This window comes from Elephantulus edwardii, unplaced genomic scaffold, assembly GCF_000299155.1.
Source record: "Elephantulus edwardii isolate Elephantulus edwardi_28Jun2011 unplaced genomic scaffold, EleEdw1.0 scaffold00017, whole genome shotgun sequence".
NCBI lineage: Eukaryota > Metazoa > Chordata > Mammalia > Macroscelidea > Macroscelididae > Elephantulus > Elephantulus edwardii.
Genome location: NW_006399767.1, coordinates 20508858 through 20529188, shown reverse-complemented (window position 1 = coordinate 20529188; position 20331 = coordinate 20508858). Strand labels below are relative to the sequence as shown.

The 20331-nt window shown below is 39.4% G+C and overlaps 1 protein-coding gene across 1 annotated transcript in view; it reads left to right on the top strand.

Moving 5' to 3' along the window:
• Window positions 1-20331, top strand: part of DNAH8 (dynein, axonemal, heavy chain 8) — a 555032-nt gene that overhangs the window by 508639 nt on the left and 26062 nt on the right. Inside the window, 3 exon segments of the mRNA XM_006882162.1 lie at window positions 3247-3403; window positions 16790-16942; window positions 17027-17216. Of these exon segments, the coding sequence (XP_006882224.1) occupies window positions 3247-3403; window positions 16790-16942; window positions 17027-17216 (500 nt within the window).

The window sequence follows — 20331 nt, the reverse complement described above, 5'->3', positions numbered from 1 at the left end:
AGGAGAATTAATGCCTTTGAGCTGTGGTGCTGGAGAAAAGTATTGAGGGTACCAATGACTGCTAAGAAAACAAGCAGATTCATCCTGGAGAGGGTTAAACTGGGCTGCTCCTTGGAGGCAAGGATTCTGGGGTTTTGTCTGACATACTTTGGACATGTTATAAGGAGGGACAGGTCCTTGGAGAGGGACATCATGCTTAGGAGGATGGAGGGACGGCGCAGGAGGGCAAGACCCTCTATGAGGTGAATTGATTCAGTGACTGGGGTAATCGGGATGGGGGTATCAGAGACAGTGCGATTGGCACAGGACAGAGCAGAGTTTAGTGATATTGTACATAGGGTCACTATGAGTTGCAAGTGACTCGATGGCACATAACAACAACAACATGCGTCTAAAAGTTGGACAGTAACTTTGGATGACAAGACAAATCAATGCCTCTGAACTAGGGTGTTGGAGAAAATATGGAATATCCCATAGACTAATGAAAGAAGCAGGAGTGGCATCCACTTCTGAAACAACGTGCTTCTGGAAACTCTATGAACTTTGATAAATGTCGATAGTTGTAGAAAGGTTTTAGGTCTTTTGTTCATAGGTTCCCTATTAGCTGTACTCAACTTGATGACAATCAACAACAACAACAACCCAAAGAACAAATACATCTTGAGAAAGTGTAACAAGGGTGTTCCTTAGAGGCAAGCATGGTGAAATGTCATCTGACATATTCTTGGCATTTGGGACTTGGGCATGTTGTTAGAAAGAGCTTGTCTTTGGAAAAAGACATCAGCCTAGGAAAGGTGGAGAGTCTGAGAAAAAGAGGAGGACCCTTATCAGGATGGATTGATACCATGATTATAACAATGGGCTCAAGTATATTAGAAATTATGAGGATTGCACAGGATAGAAAAGGTTCAGATCTGTTGTTCGTAGGGTCACTATGAGTCACACTCCACTCAGTGGCACCTAACAACAACAACAAAATATTAGGAGTTTGTTGCTTCTTCTTAGCTTGGGGATCTATGTCTTTGATCAAATTTAGAAAAATTTCTTAGCCATTATTTTATCACCTATTACTTCTTTTTAATTTTTTCTCTTTTACCCTTCTGAAACTTTGATGAGATGTATGTTAAAGTATGTCACTCTAGCCACACGTCAGCATTTTTTTCAGGTTTTCCTGTTTTCTTTCTTCTAAAGTATAAATAATGCCTCCAGATCTATTTTCCAGTTTTATGGTTCCCTTTGGCTGCCTTTATTATGTTGTTTAATCCATCTTTAGATATTATAGTAGGAAGAATAATCTTTTTGTTATTACATGCTATCCAGTGGACTTTGACTGACAGGGAATTCTAATCTTTGTCGTCTTCACAACAATGGGTTGTGTTCACTGTTCATTGATGAACACTCTGTTGCTCTTTATTGTTCGTTGTTGCAGTCACTATGTCAGTATAATTCTTTTGAGAGTCTTTCTCTCTTTTGCTGATCTCTTATTTTTCCTAGCAGAAGGTCAAGGACTGTAGTCTTCAATATAAATTGAAGCTCAACATCAAGAAGACAATGATTCTCACCAGGGGGGCAATTGGCGGCACCATAATAGATGGAGAAGAGATGGAGGTTGTTAACAATTACAGCTTGTTCGGCTCCACACTCAACACTCTTAACACTGGCAGTCAGGAAATCAAAAGACCAATTGCATTGGGAAAATCTGCTGTCAAGGACTTCTCCAGAGTGCTCAAAGCAATGATGTCAGTCTAGGGACTAAGGTGTACCTAATCCAGGCCATGGTCTTCACAGTCACTTGTTATGCTCTAGAGAGCTGAACTAAGGATGACAGAAGAAGAATGAATGCCTTCTAGTTGTGGTGCTGGAGAAGAGTCTTGGATTATCCAAATGAACCCACAATGTATCAAATAATCTCTCAAAAAAAAAAGTAGAAGAAAGCAGCAAAGATTTGGTCAGAGAGAAAAGATGGAAGGAGGATAGATTCAAAGTATGAGAGGGGCTTGTCACATTGTTGCTAACTTTGAAGACATAGGAAGAGGAATACAATGGTTTCTAGAACTTAGAAATAGCTGACCACTAACAAGGAAACATATATCTTAGTCTTAAAGGGAATTGGAATACTGCCAATCCTGTAGTGAACAAAGAAGCAGGTCTACGTCTAGAGCTGCTGAAAGGAGCCCACAACTTCTGGCTCAATTTTAACTTTATGAGACCAGTGTTGGACATATGGAACTCTAAGATAATAGGTTTTTGCTGGTCCCTTTGTTTGTTTTGTTTTTTTGTTTTTGTTTTGTTTTTTTAAAAAGCCCTGGATTTGTGCTTATTTGTTAGAGCAGGAGTAGAAAAGTAACCTTCTATCCTTTAAGTTACAGTTTACATACAATTTTTGAGAGACTTTCACTGATCTTCTTATAAATTGCCTCTACGTGTGTGTGAGAGAGAGAGACAGACACAGAGAGAGAGAGAGAGAGATTCTTTTACCAAACATTTCAGGGATACAGACTAACTTTATGTTATCTCAAAACAGTTAGAGAACTAGTGACAGAGCCAGATGGAGGCAAAGAGGAAAACTATCCTCTCTTAAAGCACTGTCTTCTTTTCCTCTGTGGCACTTACTAGAGCCTGCCTTGTGTACCATATCCTAGCAACTAGCTCCATGCCTGGTGCATACTAGACACTTGTTAAGTCTTTATTAATTACATGGGTTTTAAAAATGGGCTAGAAATCATGTAAGTAAAGCAAATGGATAACAATATTTCACCTTGGAAATCATAAAACAAGTGAGAAAACAAAATTTAAAAGGTAAAAAAAATTAATAATTTACACTTTGGTGAATAAAAAATGAGTAGTTATGTTTGATCTGACAACTCACTATATACTGATAGACTGTTATAACCAGTCCCGAAGAAAGAAAGAATAAATTATGTGCAGCATGAGGAGTTTTAGGTTGGTTATAAAGACTTCACCATCTGAGTTTAAAGCATAGGTTTGTAGTCTCAAGGACATTTGGAGTGTGTAACCCATCTAATGGAGAGTTTTTTCAATTCGGTGATGGTCTTTGATGTTCTGTCAAGAGGCAATAGATTGGGTCTCTGGCTTTTTCATTCCCATTGGGTTGATGATAACATTTTCCTGTCTAGGGGTGAATGTAAGTCCTGAATTCAGGCCATTTAATTAGTTCATGTTAGCTTTAATTATCTCTGAAGGTGCTTTCTCCTATTACACTGAACAGTTCACACCTTTTATCAGGTACCAGAGTAACACTGCTTCTGATGTTCTTGACACGATTACCAATATTCAACCCAAAGAGAGTGGAGGCGGAGTGGGAGAGACTCGGGAAGCTATTGTTTATAGATTATCTGAAGACATGCTGAGCAAACTACCTCCTGATTATATTCCTCATGAGGTAAGTCATACTTATTTTTTTCTATGGATCTTTGGGATTTCATAAAGCTGAGTAGGATCTGGGACAGTTTGTCCTGTCTAGTCATTCCCTCTTCCTTCTCTGCCATTTTTTTACCTTTCGGTCTTAGCTTCTTTACCAATGTCTTTTTTCCAGTATCTCCCAAGGCACAATATATACTTTTCTTCAGACAGCTTTCTTCATTCTATTTCTCTTCCATTTTTTTGTCAATCATTTTTTCCTCTGCCTTTAGGTAGGAATCCACCTAATTGTGGTAGGAATCTAATCTTTAGATTCTGTTAGCTAAGGACTCCCCAGATATCTTAACCCTCTAGGCTGAGGTGCCTCCTGATATCTTATACCAAAGCCTGGTCTCTCTCCATTCCTTAAATTTATCTCAAATTTTTGTCTCCTGTTTTCTATACTTTTCCTTATATCAGCGTACTTGGCCAGATAATAGGAAAGCAAGCTGGTTAAACTAATTCACTTCCTGGTGTGGACGCAGTAATGTTTTACTTTTTTACTTTCTCAATGATTGCTTGTTACTCTAAGCCAGCTTTTCATAAAATTTTGGACTCAGGGCCCCTTTACAAGATAATTAAAGACTCCAAATAGTCTTTATATTTTAATAATTATATTTTGAAGACAAAATATTCAATGAGAAATGTGGTCTTTTTTTACGTTTTGCGAAATCCATTTCTGTTTTGGCTTTGTTAAAAAACAACTGGATTCACCTGCCTGCTTCTGTATTCAGTCTGTTTCACTGTCATATGTCATAGAGCCTCTCGAACACCCCATTATACACACATTGATGCGTATATAAGCATGGAAAAGTCAAATAATCTCTTAATATTGCTATGAAAATGTTGTAACTTTATGGACTTTCTGAAAAGGTCTTGGGGACTGAGGGGTTTCAGATCATGCTTTGAGAATAGCTAGTCTAATGCAATCTTTAGATGTGGTAAAATTTCTGGATTGTTCTGAAATTTCTGTTCAAAAGTCCTAGGGAGTTCTCTTAGCCTCATGGGTAAGTTTGAGGGCTAAGCTGTACCTGATTCGGGTCATGGTCTTTTCAGTCACTTTCTATGCATCTGAGAGCTGGACAGTGAATAAGGATAACACAAGAATTGATGCCTTTGAGTTGTAGCACTGGAGAAGAGTACTGAATATCCCGTGGACTGCCAAAAAAACAAGTAGATATATCTTGGAGAAGGTGCAGCCAAAATGCTCCTTGGAGGCAAGGATGTCAAAGCTTTGTCTCACATACATTGGGCATGTTACTAGGAGAAGTTATTCCTTGGAGAGGGATATCATGCCTGGAAAGGTGGAGAACTGGTGAAAGAGAAGAAGACCCTCAACCAGGCAGATTGACACAGTGACTATAGCAATGGACTTGAGTATGTCAGAGATTATGAGGATGGCTCAGGATAGGATAGGGTTCAAATTTGTTATTCATAGGGTCACTGTGAGAAATACTCGACTCAGTGGCACCTACCTAATAACAAGTGAATAAGGAGTTTACCTACCACCCCAGAAGTGGGCAATTTGAATCCCCCTCCTGCTCTAAGGGGGTAAGATGGACAGTCTCTTCTGGGGCAGTTTACATGCATGTGCTGAAACTCCACTCAAGAGTCAGTTATGAGTTGGCTCTGACTCAACTGACAAAAATGACTGTATAAGTGAGTTCAAAAGTCCTCATATCTACCCTGGAGAGAAGACCATAACTGACATCCAAGCAGATATATGCACACCCACGTTTATCGTGGGTTTGTTCACAATAGCAAGGACTTGGAAACAACCTAATGTCCATCAACAAATGAATGGATAGAGAAGCTGTGGTATATTCACACAATGGAATACTACACTGCATTGAAAAACAAGGAACTCATGCAATATTATTTAAAATGGGTGACCCTGGAGGACATTATGCTGAGTGAAGTATCTCAGTCACAAAAGGACAAACACTGTTGTAAAATAGGACTGACCTTAGGTTTGGGGAGAGACTGAGAAAGATGGGTTCAATAATGTATACTGCCTTGAAACAGATGAGGGAGAAAATTGTTTAAAAGGGATATGTGATTAGGTATTTTTGTCATGATGGGAGTCCAGAGCAAAGGCAGTATAGTGGAGTGGACCTGGGGGAAGGGATTGTAAAACAATGAAAGAATTTTTCTTTTACTTTTCCAGGAGAGGAGTGTACTGTGTAGGGAGGGATGGGCAGGGAGAAAAGTGCAACAATGAATGAATGGAAATCCAAAGTTTCTGTAAATTTTCACTGAAATAATTTTTTTAAAGGCCTCAAATCTGGCTTTCCACCTCCATGTAAGAAGGAAGGGTTGTATTTTCTGGCTGACCAGAGATGACTCCCTCACTGCTAGTAGTTTCACCCGAGTCCTTAGAATGGACTGAGTCAAGTGTAGCTCTTCAGTCGACAAAAGGAGAGGTTTCCCTGCCCTAATCCTGGTGTAACTTCAGTCCTGTGCCCATCATGCGCTGAATTAAAATGCACTTGTTGGCCGTGAGCCCATAGATGGCCTGTGTTATACACTGCACTCTGCAGGTGGAGCAGCTAGAATCTTAGATGAAGACCTTCCCCTGCCTCTTGTTTTAGAAAATTTTTATTTTATACTGGCTTACCTACAAATTTCATATACATTGCTTTTCACACCAGATCTTTCCCCTTTCCTTTACTCACTCCTCCCTCCACCCATCAAATTGTGCGACCCTATGATTAATCCCTCCTTCATCTTCACCCTTCTGCTCCCCTCCCCACTTTGGATCCTTGTACACGTTCTACAATAATGCTCTGAGTATTTGTCTTTATGGGACTGAATTAGTTCACTTAGTGTAATGCTCTCCGACCTTCTTTTTTTTTTTATAACATGGGTATCTTTGTGAAATCTAGGTTTGTTTGTTTAAATTTAATTGGTTTTTGTATAATCATTCATATACATTGTGCTTCATTCATGTACATTGTGTTTTATACCTTCATTCACATATAATGTGTTTTATATAATTACTATTTTTTTCCCTTTCCCCTTATTCCACGCCCTTCTCTCTTTCCCTTTCCTAACATTTATACATATCCTATTCCTATTTGCTAACTGGCAGCATTTTGATAGTTGGTGAAGAGATTGAGATGGTTAACAGCTTTAGTTTGCTTGGCTCCACAATCAGCACTCTAGGTATCAGCAGCCAGGAAATCAAATGATGAATTACATTGGGAAAGTCTGCTGCCAGAGACCTCTCCAAAGTACTGAAGAGCAAGAACATCAGTCTGGAGACAAAGTTGCACCTGATCCAGGCTACATTCTTCACAATTGCTTGCTATGTGTCAGAGAGTTGGACAATGACTAGAGATGACAGAAAGAGAATTAATGCTTTTGAGCAATGGTGCTTGAGAAGAGTATTGAGTATACCGTGGACTTCCAGGAGAATAAATAGGTTCATCCTGAAGAGGGTTAAACCCGGCTGCTCCTTAGAGGCAAGGATTCTGAAGCTTTGTCTGTTGTACTTTGGACATGTTGCAAGGAGGGACCACTCATGCTTGGAAGGATGGTGGGATAGCAAAAGAGAGAAAGACCATTGATAAGATGGACTGATACAGTGACTGGTGTAATGAGGGTAGGTGTGTCAGAGGCAGTAAAATTGGCACAGGATAGAGCAGGTTTCAGGTATTGCACATAGGCTCTCTATGAGTCACAAGAGACTTGACCGCACATAACAGCACAACATATGCTAATTGCAATGGCCTTATTGTTCTTTCATCAATTTTTCCCAGGATGATCCTCCCTTAAGGCTTTTTTGATGAATATATACACAGTCATACATCATTTCACTGTTTCTCTATATTCAACTCAATGCTAGTAATTGCATGTTTCATGTTGTACAAACATTCTCAAATTGTCCTCCCACCGTTGATTTAAAATATACTGTCTCCTAAACTTCTCATATAACCTTTTGAGTTACTATCATCAATTTAATCTCATATAACAACAACAACATATGAATCTTTAACAAAGTACAATGCTCTAGGAAGATATATTTTTTCTTATTAAGATAAAGGTTTTTTAGTCAAAGAAGACTTTAGGGGATAATGTTGTTGTTGTTGTTGTTAAGTGCCGTCGAGTTGCAGGCGACTCATAGTGACCCTATGAAGGAGAGTCCTCGACGCTTGGGTGCCTTTCATCCTCTCTCCAGGTTCATAGGGTTTCCAGAGGCAAGCTATTACGGAAGTGGATGCCACTCCTCCTTCCACGCTTGTTTTAATCGGGGAGCTCCACCCCACTCTCTGTCTGCATTGGGTAGCCAACCATTAACGCATGTGACATATTAGTGTCACAGTGTGCAGCCTCACAGCAACCACAAGTTACCGCTGTACAGCAACTTGTACACCAGGGCTATATGACCTAGAGGAATGTCTGAACAAAAACAATGAAAGACAGGCCCGAGGGCCACGGATTAAAAGTCACCCACTTTTGCCTTAGTTAGTAGCATTGCTTTCTGTCCACTAGGCCAGCTGATCTCTCTCTCTATGTTGATGTTATAGTGATTTAAAATTTAAAGATTATTTCAGGGTAGTCTTTTCAGGAGTTCATCCAGCCTCAGTGGCTACAGAAATCTGGCTTCCATTGAGAATTCAGTTCACCATTTTCCCCTTTTGATCATGATTCTTCAATAGAGGTTTTATTAAAGGTGATCACTGATGGTAGCTGTCCAGTTCTTCTGGTAGGCCCAGGATACTTTGGGGACATATCTGGTGTCTTTCTTGCTCCTTTAATCATTTTTTCTCTCTCTCAGAGTTGACCATAGAAATCTTGCTTGAATAAATGAAATACTAATCTATTAGTTTGTACACTTATACACATAAAACCTGAATATCCTTAAAATCAGTGGTAGATATGCTGTTGAAGACATAGAAGGTCACCTGTGTAGTAAATTCTGTATGATTATATCACTAACTGTATCTCTCAATGTTTCTATGAACTACTCAGAACTCGAAATGGAAAACATTTTCTATAATGCTTTCTTCTCTCTTCATTTATTAAGTCCTTTGACAAGTTAATTATTCATCCAGAACTTCCAGATTAATGTAATTATATACCAATGTCTATCTTAAACTTTGCTAAAAATAATTCAACAATTTTAAAGCAAAAGCAGTGATATCAGTGAGTTTGTATTCTTTAAGATACTAAAAATGTTTTAACCATAAATAGATGGCCCATTAACTCAATTGATCTTTAATCACTTCTGGAAGTGATTGAATAAAGTAGAACAATTAGTGAGGATATTATTTGTAATTACCTAGTCATCAATCTTAGTGGCCTGCCTGGTGGCCTAGTGGCAAGATGCTTCACTGAAATCCCGAAGTTATGCGGTTTGAATCCATCAGCTGCTCCATGGAGGATGGGCAATCTATTCCCATACAATTAACAACTGCCTGTGAAAACCCGCTAGAGAGTCAGCTATGGGTCGGTTCCATCTCTACAGTACACAACAAGAAGTCATCAATCTTAAGATTTCTAAGAATACTTACTCAGTCATGAAAATGGGGCCAATAGTTTATGCTTGACTACTAACCTGAAGATTAGTGGCCCAACTCACCCAGCTGCACTTCAGAAGAAAGGCCTGACAATCTACTTCCATAAAGATTTTCACTGTTGCTAGATGTTGATAAGGCTTTTTCAACTCATAACAACCTTTTGTAAAGATAAGAGCCAAGAAAATCCTTTGGAACATAGTTATACTCTGTGTCATTTGTGATTGCTATGAGTCTGAATTGGCTTGGTTGGTTTTGTTTTTTGAGGGGTGTCTCTTCGTTTTTCTGCTTAACTGGCATTTTTGAGCACTTGCCACATGCCAGGCACTGTGTAAAGTGTTGCATATACATTATGTCCCTTAATCCTCATGACAAACTCAGCAGAAGCCCAAGTTAAGCCAGTGGTAGAGTTATTATTTAAACACAAAGCAGCCTGATCCTAGAACCTACCATTTTAATCTGTTTTAGCATGCAATGAGTGATCTCAACAATTAAAAACATTTTTTTTTGCCTTCAATATGGATTGAAGCTTTATATCAAGAAAACAAAGATTCTCACCAGTGGGCCACTTGACAGCATCATGATAGATGGTGAAGAGATTGAGATTGTTAACAACTGTTGTTTGCTGGCTCCACAATCAACACTCTTGGTACCAGCAGCCAGGAAATTAAAGGATGAATTGCATTGTGAAAGTTTGCTGTCAGAGACCTCTCCAAAGTACTGAAGAGCAGCGATGTCAGTTTGGAGACTAAAGTGCACCTGATTCAGGCCATGGTCTTTGCTATCACCTGCTATGCATCAGAGAGCTGGACAATAACTAGAGAGGATAGAAGGAGGATTGATGCCTTTGAGCTGTGGTGCTGGAGAAGAGTATTGATTATACCATGGACTTCTAGGAGAACAGACAAGTTCATCCTAACGAGGGTGAGACCAGGCTGTTGCTTGGAGGCAAGGATTCTGAAGCTTCGTCTGACATAATTTGGACATGTTGCAAGGTGTGGCCAGTCCTTGGAGAAAGATGTCATGCTTGGCAGGGTGGAGGGACAGCGCAAGAGAGGAAGACCCTCTATGAGGTGGATTGATTCAGTGACTGGGGTAGTCAGGGTAGGTGTGTCAGAGACAATAAGATTGCCACAGGATAAAGCAGGATTTAGGGCTGTTGTACATAGGGGTGCTATGAGTCCCAAGTGACTCAACAGCATATAAAAAACAATTTGAACCAGTTTCAGCATGCAGTGAGTGATCCCAACAATTAAAAACATTTTCTTGCCTCTTATTTAAGAGTACCAAGCTATTTGGAGGGAGCTTTGATTGTCTAGTGGTAAGGAGTTGTGCTGCCAACCCAAAGGCACATGTTTGGAATCTACCGCCTGCTGTGCTGAAGAAAGACAGGCAGTTTCACCCAGTGCAATTGACTGTCTCAGAAAACCCAATGGAGTGTTGCCTATGCCTGATCTGATTTGACAGCACATAACAATAACAACAAGCAATTGAGACCAAGCTATTGAAGCCCATGACTTCACATAGAGATACCTATAGTAAGAAGAGGAAACGGAAACACAAGTGAGTGGCTTGTACTAACAGAAGTTTATTTTCTCACAGCTTCAGAGCCTCAAAAAAAAATCTCCCTCGTTGCTGTCAAGTTGTAACCAATTCATAGCAGACCCTCCGGTGGATTTTTGGAGGCTGTAAATTCCATGGGAGAAGATTGTCCACCTTTCTCCCTCAGTGCCATTGATATCCTCAAACTCGCCACCTTTGGTTTAGAGGCAAAACTCCCTGCAAACAATGCTGCCAAAGCTCCCTTAGGAGGCTTCAAGAAGCCTGAATTCAGTGCACACGCTCTAGAGAAGTCTTTCTCTCTGAGAAAAGGTCCCTATTTCTTCTCATCTCCTGTTCCTTGGCTTCCTCCTGATCTTCTTGTAGCATGGCATCTATTCCCTTCTCTGCTCATGTAATCTGCTCCTTTTAAATGTCAAAAAGACCCACCCCAAACGAATACTGCTTCATTAACATAAGAAATGAAAGCATATTCCCAAATAGGATTAGAACTTGGTTGTTTGTATGTGTACCATTGAGTCAGGACCAACCCTTAGCTGATTGCCCCACCAGCATGTTTTCACATGCCAGGGGATTGTCCATCTTTCTCCCTTGGAGAAACTGGGAGATTTGAACCAAGTGTTTTTGCATTGGCAGCAATTCCATACCACTAAGCCGTAATCTCAGGTACCAAAAAGCCAAAAACTCATTGTCATAGAATTTATTCCAACTCCTTAAGATGCTGTTGTTGTTGTTGTCAGGTGCCACAGAGTCAAGCATGACTCATGTTGACCCCATAAATATGACAAATCTGAACCCTGTCCTATCCTGTGCCATCCTCACAACTCTGACATACTTGAGCCCTTTGCTGCAGTCAGTGTGTCAGTCCATCTTGTTTGGGGTTTCTCTCTTTTCACTGACACTCTACCTTTCTAAACATGATGTCTCTCTTCAATGAATAGCTTCTTCTAGCAGCATGCCCAAAGTATGTGAGACTTCACCATCCTTGCCTCCAAGAACCACTCTGAATTCACTTTCCCTAAGAAATATGTTTGTTCTTTTAGTCTTTTAGTTCTTTTAGTCAGTGTTTTTATCCAACACCATATCTCAAAGACATCAATTTCTTTGTTATCCTTATTTATTGTCTAGCTCTCAGAAGCCTAGCAAGTGATTGAAAAGACCATGGCCTGAATCAGGCACACCTTAGTCTTCAAACTGATGTCATTGCTCCTCAGTAATTTGGAGAAGTCCCTGATAGCAGACCTTCCCAATGCAGTATATCTCTTCATCTCTTGACTGCTGATACTAAGGCTGTTGATTGTGGATCCAGGTAATATGAAATCATTGACAATTTCAACCTTTTTTTCCTCTGTCATAATGTTGCTTATCAGTCCAGTGGTGAGAATTTTTATCTTCTTGCTGTTAAGAGGCAATCCATATTGAAGTCCTTGATCTTCTGCAGCAAATGTTTCAAGTTCTCACTTTCAGCAAGCAAGGATATGTCATCTGCATAATGCAGGTTGCTGAAGATGAGTCTTCCTCTGATCCTGATGCCACATTCTTCTTTACAGAGTCCAGCTTCTCAAATTATTTGTTCAGCATAGAAATTGAAGAGGTGTGACAAAAATGTATGACTTCAGAGGGGAGAACTAGACCCCAGAATTGGTATCACTGGGAGTAAGATTTCAAGACCTTGTGATAATTTGAGCTGTCCAGCCTTGATCTGAGCTAATTTACCACAGGGACCATCATTAAACATGGCAATATTCTAGCAGATACTGAGTGTCACAGTTGTCAGCGAGTGAATTCCTAGATCAGCTCATTATTGTGGAGTCAGAACTGACTCATGGCTGACCCTCCAGCAGATATTCAGAGGCTGTAAATCACATGCGAAGAGATTGCCTATCTTTTTCTTACTGAGCCGCTGGTGAATTTGAACTGACAGAGAGATGCCGCCAATGGTTAGCAGCTCATCTCCCTACAGACCGTGCCACCAGAGCACCCTCTAATTGCTGCACGTGAGGGAAATCATACTAAAGCAGTTTCCAATTTCAAGATAACATACCTGTTAGACAACTTATTTTAAAGAAGAGATGTATTCTTGAAAATGTGACTGTAAAGTGAATTTTTTCGAAATAGAAACATAATTATACTATTAACTTCTGTATAGTAAAACTGGAGATACATCATTATAGAAGAGATTATCTAGTTCCAGAAACATAATGAAAATCCAATGTAAGACTATATAAGAACATTCTACATAAAATCTGTAATTTTATTAATAAAAGGATAATTTAGGCCACAACAATAATTACACTAAAAATAAACACAATATTAAAATTACATTTTTCGAGAGTTTTTCCTCTAAGAAGAAAGACATGGTGGCATTGAATTTAAGTGTTTGGGTGTTAACTGAAAGGTTGGCAGGTTGAAATCACTCAGTGTCTGTGCAGAACAAAACCCTACTTTCCATAAATCTTTTACCTAGAAGACTCTGTTCTGCTGTCACATGGGGTCACTATGAGTTGAAATTGACTCAGCTGCACCTAAAAATATTTTTATTTCTAAGTATATTGACTAGGGAGAATAGAAGGAGAATTGATACTTTGGAGAAGAGTATTGAATGTACCATGGACTGCTAAGAAGATGAACAGGTTCATCCTAAAGAGGGTTAAACCAGGCTGCTTCTTGGAGACAAGGATTCTGAAGCTTCATATGACCTACATGCTGCAAGGCATGACCAGTCCTTGGAGAAGGATATCATGCTTGGGAGGGTTGACAGTGCAGGAGAGGAAGACCCTCTATGAGGTGGATTGATTCAGTGACTGGGGTCGTAGGGTTAAGTGTGTCAGAGACAGTGAGATTGGCACAGGATAGAGCAAGATTTAGGGCTGTTGTACATAGGAGTGCTATGAGCCACAGGTGACTCGATGGCACATAACAACAACAGCAACAAGGCATATCCTTCAAGTTTATTTTTGCAAAACCTTAAGCAAGACAGGCAAATTGTGTGAAGCTATTACCATATTCTACTGAAATAGCAAATGTTTTGATACACACAAACACACACACACACATAAATATTTTTATATTATTACCACAATACATTCTGGAGGTTGAGTTTTATGAAGAGGAATGTGGCATCAGGATTGGAGGAAGACTTGTCAACAACTTACCTTATACAGATGACAGAACCTTGTTCGCTGGAGCTGAGGAGGACCTGAAGTGCTTGCAAGTCAAGGACTATAGTCTTCAGTATAGATTGAAGCTCAACATCAAGAAAACAAAGATTCTCACCACTGGGCCATTGGCAGCATCATGATAGATAGAGAAGTGATGGAGGTTGTTAACAATTTCTTCTTGCTTGGCTCCACAGTTGGCTTATTCTTGGAGCCAGCAAACAGGAAATCAAAAGATTAATTACACTGGGAAAATCTGAAGTTTGGGACCTCATCAGAGTGCTGAGAAGCAGCAGTGTCGGTCTTAAGACTAAGGTGCACCTGATCCAGGCCATAGTCTTTACAAGTACTAGATATGCATCAGAGAGCGGGGTGATTTGAGTTGTGGTGCTGGTATTGAAGAGTATTGAACATTCTATGGACTTCCAGGAAAACAAACAGGTCTGTCCTGGAGATGGTGAAACCAAGTTTCTTCTTGGAGGCAAGAATTTTGAAGCTCCGTCTCACATACATTGGGTACGTGGCCCAGAGGGACTGGTCCTTGGAAAAGGACATCATACTTGGAAGGGTTGAGGGACAGTGAAGGAGAAGAAGACCTTGGATGAGATAGATTGACACAGAAACTAGGGTAATGGGGATAGGTGTGTCAGAGTCAGTGAAACTGACTCAGGGCAGGACAGGCTTCAGAGCTGTCGTACATAGGGTCACTATGAGTTGCAGGCAACTTGACAACACATAACAACAACAACTATAATATTATATATTAGATTTATACTATACATTATATTAATGTAATTATATTAATTACATTATAATATATAATACATTATAATTATATTAATATTACATTATATATACATTTCTATATTTATATTTGGAGGTGTGTATAAGAAAACAGTTGGTAATTCAGTATTTCACTTGCACAAGTCAGTGACATTAATTATAATGCATGTGCTGTGCTATGTTATGCAATCATCACCACTCTCTGCCTCCAAATTTTTCCATTACCTTTAACAAAAACTAAGTGTCCCCTAAACCATGACTCCATTTTCCTTTTCCTTCCCACTCCTGATAATCATAAATGAATTTTGATCTCTGTATATTTTCATATTCTAGGTATTTTAAATATGTGGAATCTTACAATATTTTTCCTTTTGTGGCTTATTTCACTCAGCACAATATTTTAAAGATTCACCCATATGTTATGGGAATGTTTGTATGAAACACAATGTGAATGAAAAGAAAATTTATAGAAAGATTCATCCATATTGTAGCTTATAGCAGGACTTCATTTCTCTTTATGGCTGAGTAAAATTCCATTGTGTATAGAGTGCATTTTATTCATCTGTTGATAGATATTTAGGTTGTTTCCTACCTTTTGTTATGAATGGTGCTATATTAAATATTAATATATAAGTACCTGTTTGCATTCTTGCTTTCAGTTCTTTTGGGTGTTTTTAATGGAGTTTTTTACCACAGTAAAAAAATGGAAAATAGTACTTCAATTATTGATTTGGCGCTGTGATCAGTACTTGGGCTTAGTTTCCCATTTGTTAGGATTCCAGAAATATTTCCACAACTTCCATAAGTGTGAATTTTTGCTGAGTAGTGATGATTTAAAGGGATGGATGATTTATCTGCTCATCAGTCACTGGGGGCTTGAAGGAGGGCTTGGCATGGATGTGAGAATGAGGCTCTGGACATTGTGAAGTCCTAAATTCTAAAACTAGAAATCTAAGAGCCTACCTCAAGGGCTTGGGCGTGGTGGAGATTGTGAGAATGGTGCACAGTAGGACAAGGTTTCCATCTGTTGTGTATAGGGTCACTGTGAGTCATAGTCAACTTGTTGTCACCTAACAAAAGCAACCTGAGGGTTGGTGTGGTGGGTTGGATTGGAGAGCTGAAGGCTTGGTTGTGACTTGTCCTGAGGGTTGGTATGGTGGGTTGGATTGGAGAGCTGAAGGCTAGGTTATGACTTGTCCTGAGGGCTGATATGGTGAGTTGGATTGGAGAGCTAAAGCCTTGATTATGACTTGTTCTGCCTGCACAGGAAGTCCCATTCAGACAGTTCCATTTTCTATTTTCCATTATTGCTTTCCTGTCCCCATTATCATTCAATTGCCATAGAGCAGAAGGCACCTAGATAAGAAACCTCCCCATGCCAGAAGACCTGCTTTGTAAAATCAGGGGGTGATCTGAATGACTATGAGGTGCAGCCATCTCTAGCATGACCAGACCATGGACTTCTCAGAGTCAAGAAGTTGACTGATTTCTTGGTGGTTCTTTGGGCTGATGCCTAGCTCTCACTCCTGTGTTTATCCTCACCCCTCCTATTCTGCTATCTCTTTAATCATGACTAGCAGAAAGTGCCAATCTTCCAATCTTTTTATGAGTTCCTGCCAGTATTTATAGTTAATTTCTTCTTGGGCATATGCCACGAAATTGAAATTTGTATATGTACTGGATGGTTTTCCAATAATTGTTCTGTTTTATTGTTCCGACAACTAGTGGCTTTTAAATTGATCTCTTTGCAATGACCAATAAATGATCTACAAAACGAAACAAATGACAGGTGCCTAGTAGCCCTCCCACAAAGTCAAATATTTTCATTGATTAGATTAGAAAACATTCCAACTAAGGCACCAGATATCTTAGGAAACTGGCTGTTCACATTCATTGTTAACTGTTTCTGAAACCATTTTGATTGCATTAACCTTCTGTGATATTTCTAATAAAGGCACTTGGGGGGGACGTATTTCAAATTGTATTCTTATAAAGATTAGAAGCAAAAGAACATTTAGCTGACACTAAGTACTTAATCATTTGAATGGGGGAAAAGGTACAATTTTATTTCAGTATCTTAAATACATTTCCAATTACCAACTGAGTATAATCAGTAGGAAATAAAAATCATCTTACTTGAACAGTAGTTTTTGAAGCCCAGAGAATGGAGAATTTAATGGCAACTTTGGTTCTGCAAGAGCTGGTTTAGAGTTCATTTGGGCTGGTGGAGGTCAGCTGTATCCAAAAGGAAGACAAAGAAGTGAGAAAGGGGAGGACATTGGAAGAGAAATGACAGATACTAAAAAAAAAAAAAAAATCTCTTTTCTTGCTTTGTATGCTTCATTCTAGGTAAAAGCTCGCTTGATAAAGATGGGGCATCTTAACTCAATGAACATATTTCTTAGGCAAGAAATTGACAGAATGCAAAAGGTCATTTCAATACTTCGCAGTAGCCTGTGTGATTTAAAATTGGCCATTGAAGGGACAATCATTATGAGTGAGGTGAGCTCCTTACTAATATCGCAATCATTACTTCTATCTTCTGTTGGTTTTTCTTGTTCACATCCTTCAGCTTCTCATTTTCAGAACTTGAGAGATGCACTGGACAATATGTACGATGCCCGGATACCTCAGATCTGGAAGAGAGTGTCCTGGGATTCATCTACCCTCGGCTTCTGGTTTACTGAACTTTTGGAAAGAAATGCTCAGTTTTCCACTTGGATATTTGAAGGGAGACCTAATGTGTTTTGGATGACTGGCTTCTTTAATCCCCAAGGTATGTACTCTGAGGAAAATGGGGAAATCTCAGGTGTGTATGTAGCTGGAGAGCAGCACTGTGTGACAAATGTCACTCAGACACTCACTCATTGCTGTTGAGTCCGAACCAATTCATAGCTGACCCTTCAAGTGGATTTTCAGGAGGCTGTGAATCTGTGCAGGAAGAGATTGCCCATCTTTCTCCCTCAGACGTATAACTGGGCTTGAACTGCCAAGGAAACTTGGCCCTTGTGTTAGCAGCACAACTCCCTACAGACTATGCCACCAAAACTCTGAATAAAACAATATAGGAGGACAATTTGCCCACTGCTAGAATGTTCTTTTCAAAGGTTATAGGGCACAGGAAGGAAATCCTTCTATATTTGTTTTGTAAATGCAAGCTGAATTCTTCTAAATCATTCCTACTATATTTTTTTCTACAGGATGGTGCCAACAAAACCTTCCCTATTACTGTCCACCCACTTTTTAGCAAGCCTTCATTTTGTGGAGGTGGTGGTGGTGGTGGTGGTGGTTGTTAGGTGTCATCGAGTTGAGTATGACTCAGAGCAACTCTGTGGACAAGAAATCTGAACCCTGTCCTATTCTGTGCCATCCTTACAATTCCCAACACCCTCAAACTCATTGCTGCTTTTTGGTTAGAACATATGAAATAATTAGGTGTCTCTTATATACGAACTTCAAAATGCCTGTGAAAATACTAAAGATGCAGATATTGTTACTAGAGTCCAGAAAATTAGACTTACTTAAAAAAAATCATCATTGTTGTATTTAGGGAGCTGTGGGGATAATTTCTCCTTCACTTTCTTTTTTAGAATCTTTTTGTTATTTAGTTTCATTTGTTCCTTTATTCTAGAAATTTTTATTGAGAAAATGACTAATTTGATGTCACTGAATTTATAAGATCCAGAAATACCATGGTGGTGGTGTTTTTGTCCTACAGCAATACAAATTTGATCTTGTGGCACAACGTCGTGTTCACCGCGCTGTGGACAGAGCCTGCTGTGAGTGGGGACTGGTTAGGACCTAATGACAGTAACAACAAGTGGTGTGAATGGTTTTACGGCAAAGAATTTTTGACAAAAATGAAAAGGCATCAGATTCCTTATGATTTAGCATTCTTCACCTCCATTTGTAATGCAATCTAAAAACATTCAGACTTAGAGATTTTAGAGTGAATTATTGCTTTTTTAGGATTATGGCACACGCAGCAATATGGCTTAATTTAATAAAACAATGTTACGTGATGGGAGTAAAACAGAAAACATTGTAGACCAGATGATGCCGTTCACACAAAGTCTTTAAAACAGGCAGAACGTATATCTGTTAGAGGTTAGGATCGAAGTGACTGTGGTGAGGCGCAGTGATCGGGATGGGAGGCTCGGGGCTTCTGGGAATGCCCTGTTCCTTGATCTGGATGCTTGTTACCTGGCTGTATCCCCCTTGGTGAACATTAATCAGGGTGCACACTTATGATTTGTGCGTTTTTCTTTGCATAACACTCCAATGAATAATTTAAAAGCAAACATTTAATCATCCTTCATGTGCATACTTCATTCATTTCATGCATTTTTAATTGCCTTAAAAATTCTAAATTTAAAACACTAACTGTGATAACTTTTATGAGCATACCAAATTATATGTATGTTGTTTATTATTATATCAAGGACATGATATGTAACGGAAATGTCCTAGATTTAATTCATTTCCCCCTTTTTTTTCCTGAGCATCTGTATTAAAAAAACATGTGTGCATGTAAGGTAATATATTTTTATGTTTCTCAGATTTCATGTGTCTATTGTGAGTTTCTTCCCTTTCTATTGGTCCTCAATCTGGATAGGTTGTGATCAGGTAATGCCTTAATTGGTCCCCCTAAAGAAATAGCTTTGCATTTGGGAAGAATTATTTTACCACCTTCCATTCTCCAGATCCTCTGCTGGTACTTCCACTAGAGATTTGAGACCGGGGTCCCTGTCCTGAAGGAGGTTAGTAACAAAGATACATTAGCAACTTTAATGCAATGTGATAAGTACTTTCACCAGTGTAAGAATTAAGTGCTAAGGTTAATGCAGAGGACAGAAAGATTAATTTTTCCAAGGTAGAACTTAGGAAGAGCTTTATACAGGAAGCAGTCAATAAAGTACAGAAGAAAAATAAGAGAACAGTGGGCTAAAGCCTCAAGTTGAGTTTTATCATGAAGTCAAGGAAAGGTACTTCCATCAAAAATCAGAAAGTACTCCCAGGCAAATCAGAATAGGGAACCCAGAGCAAAAACTTTAACAGGCCAAAGGAGAGAGGGCAATGTCTTAACCAGGTGCAGAGCAGGGGATAGATTTGGAGTGATTAAATGAAAAGTGATGGTGGCTTAGGCAAACAAATATGTCTTGGGAGAAGTGCAACTAGAGTGAGCCCTAGAGGTAAAGACGGTAGAACTTCATCTCACATACTTTGGGTATATTGTCAGGAGGGGCAAGTCCTTGGAAAAGACATCACACTGGGAAAGGTGGAAGGTCAGAGAAAGACAGGAAGACCCTTGACAAGCTAGATTGACACAGCGACTGCAATAATGGGCTTAAGCATTCCAGAGATGGTGAGGATAGGACAGGATAGGGCAAGGTTCAAGCCTGTTTTTCCTAAAGTCTCTGAGTTGTAGTTGACATGACAGCACTACTAACAACAAATCATGGTTTAGGCTGAAAACAAGGCACAAGATATCACTGGAAGAGATAGGTGGGGGAAAGGTGAGTAGCACTGGATTTGCCATGGCAGTGCTGAAAGGACATTCAAAAGGGAAGAGGTGTGGAGAATTTGGAGTTCAAGAGAGGGATAAGGACCAATGATTTAAAAAAAAAAAAAGGTCATTACTGTATTTTTAAATATTCAGAAACCAAAGAAGTAAATTTGATTCATCCTGGCTTTCCCTAGACACGCATAACTAAGTCATCTGTTACTGCACATGGTTTCTTTCTGTGATAGTGAGGTTTTTCTCACTCAGAAATGTAAAGGGAACTCTGGTGGTATAGTCTGCAAGGAGCTGTGTTGCTAACCCTGAGGTTGAGCCTCTCTGACAGTTCAAGAGGAAAAAGAATAGGCAGTCACTTGCCATGTGAAAATTC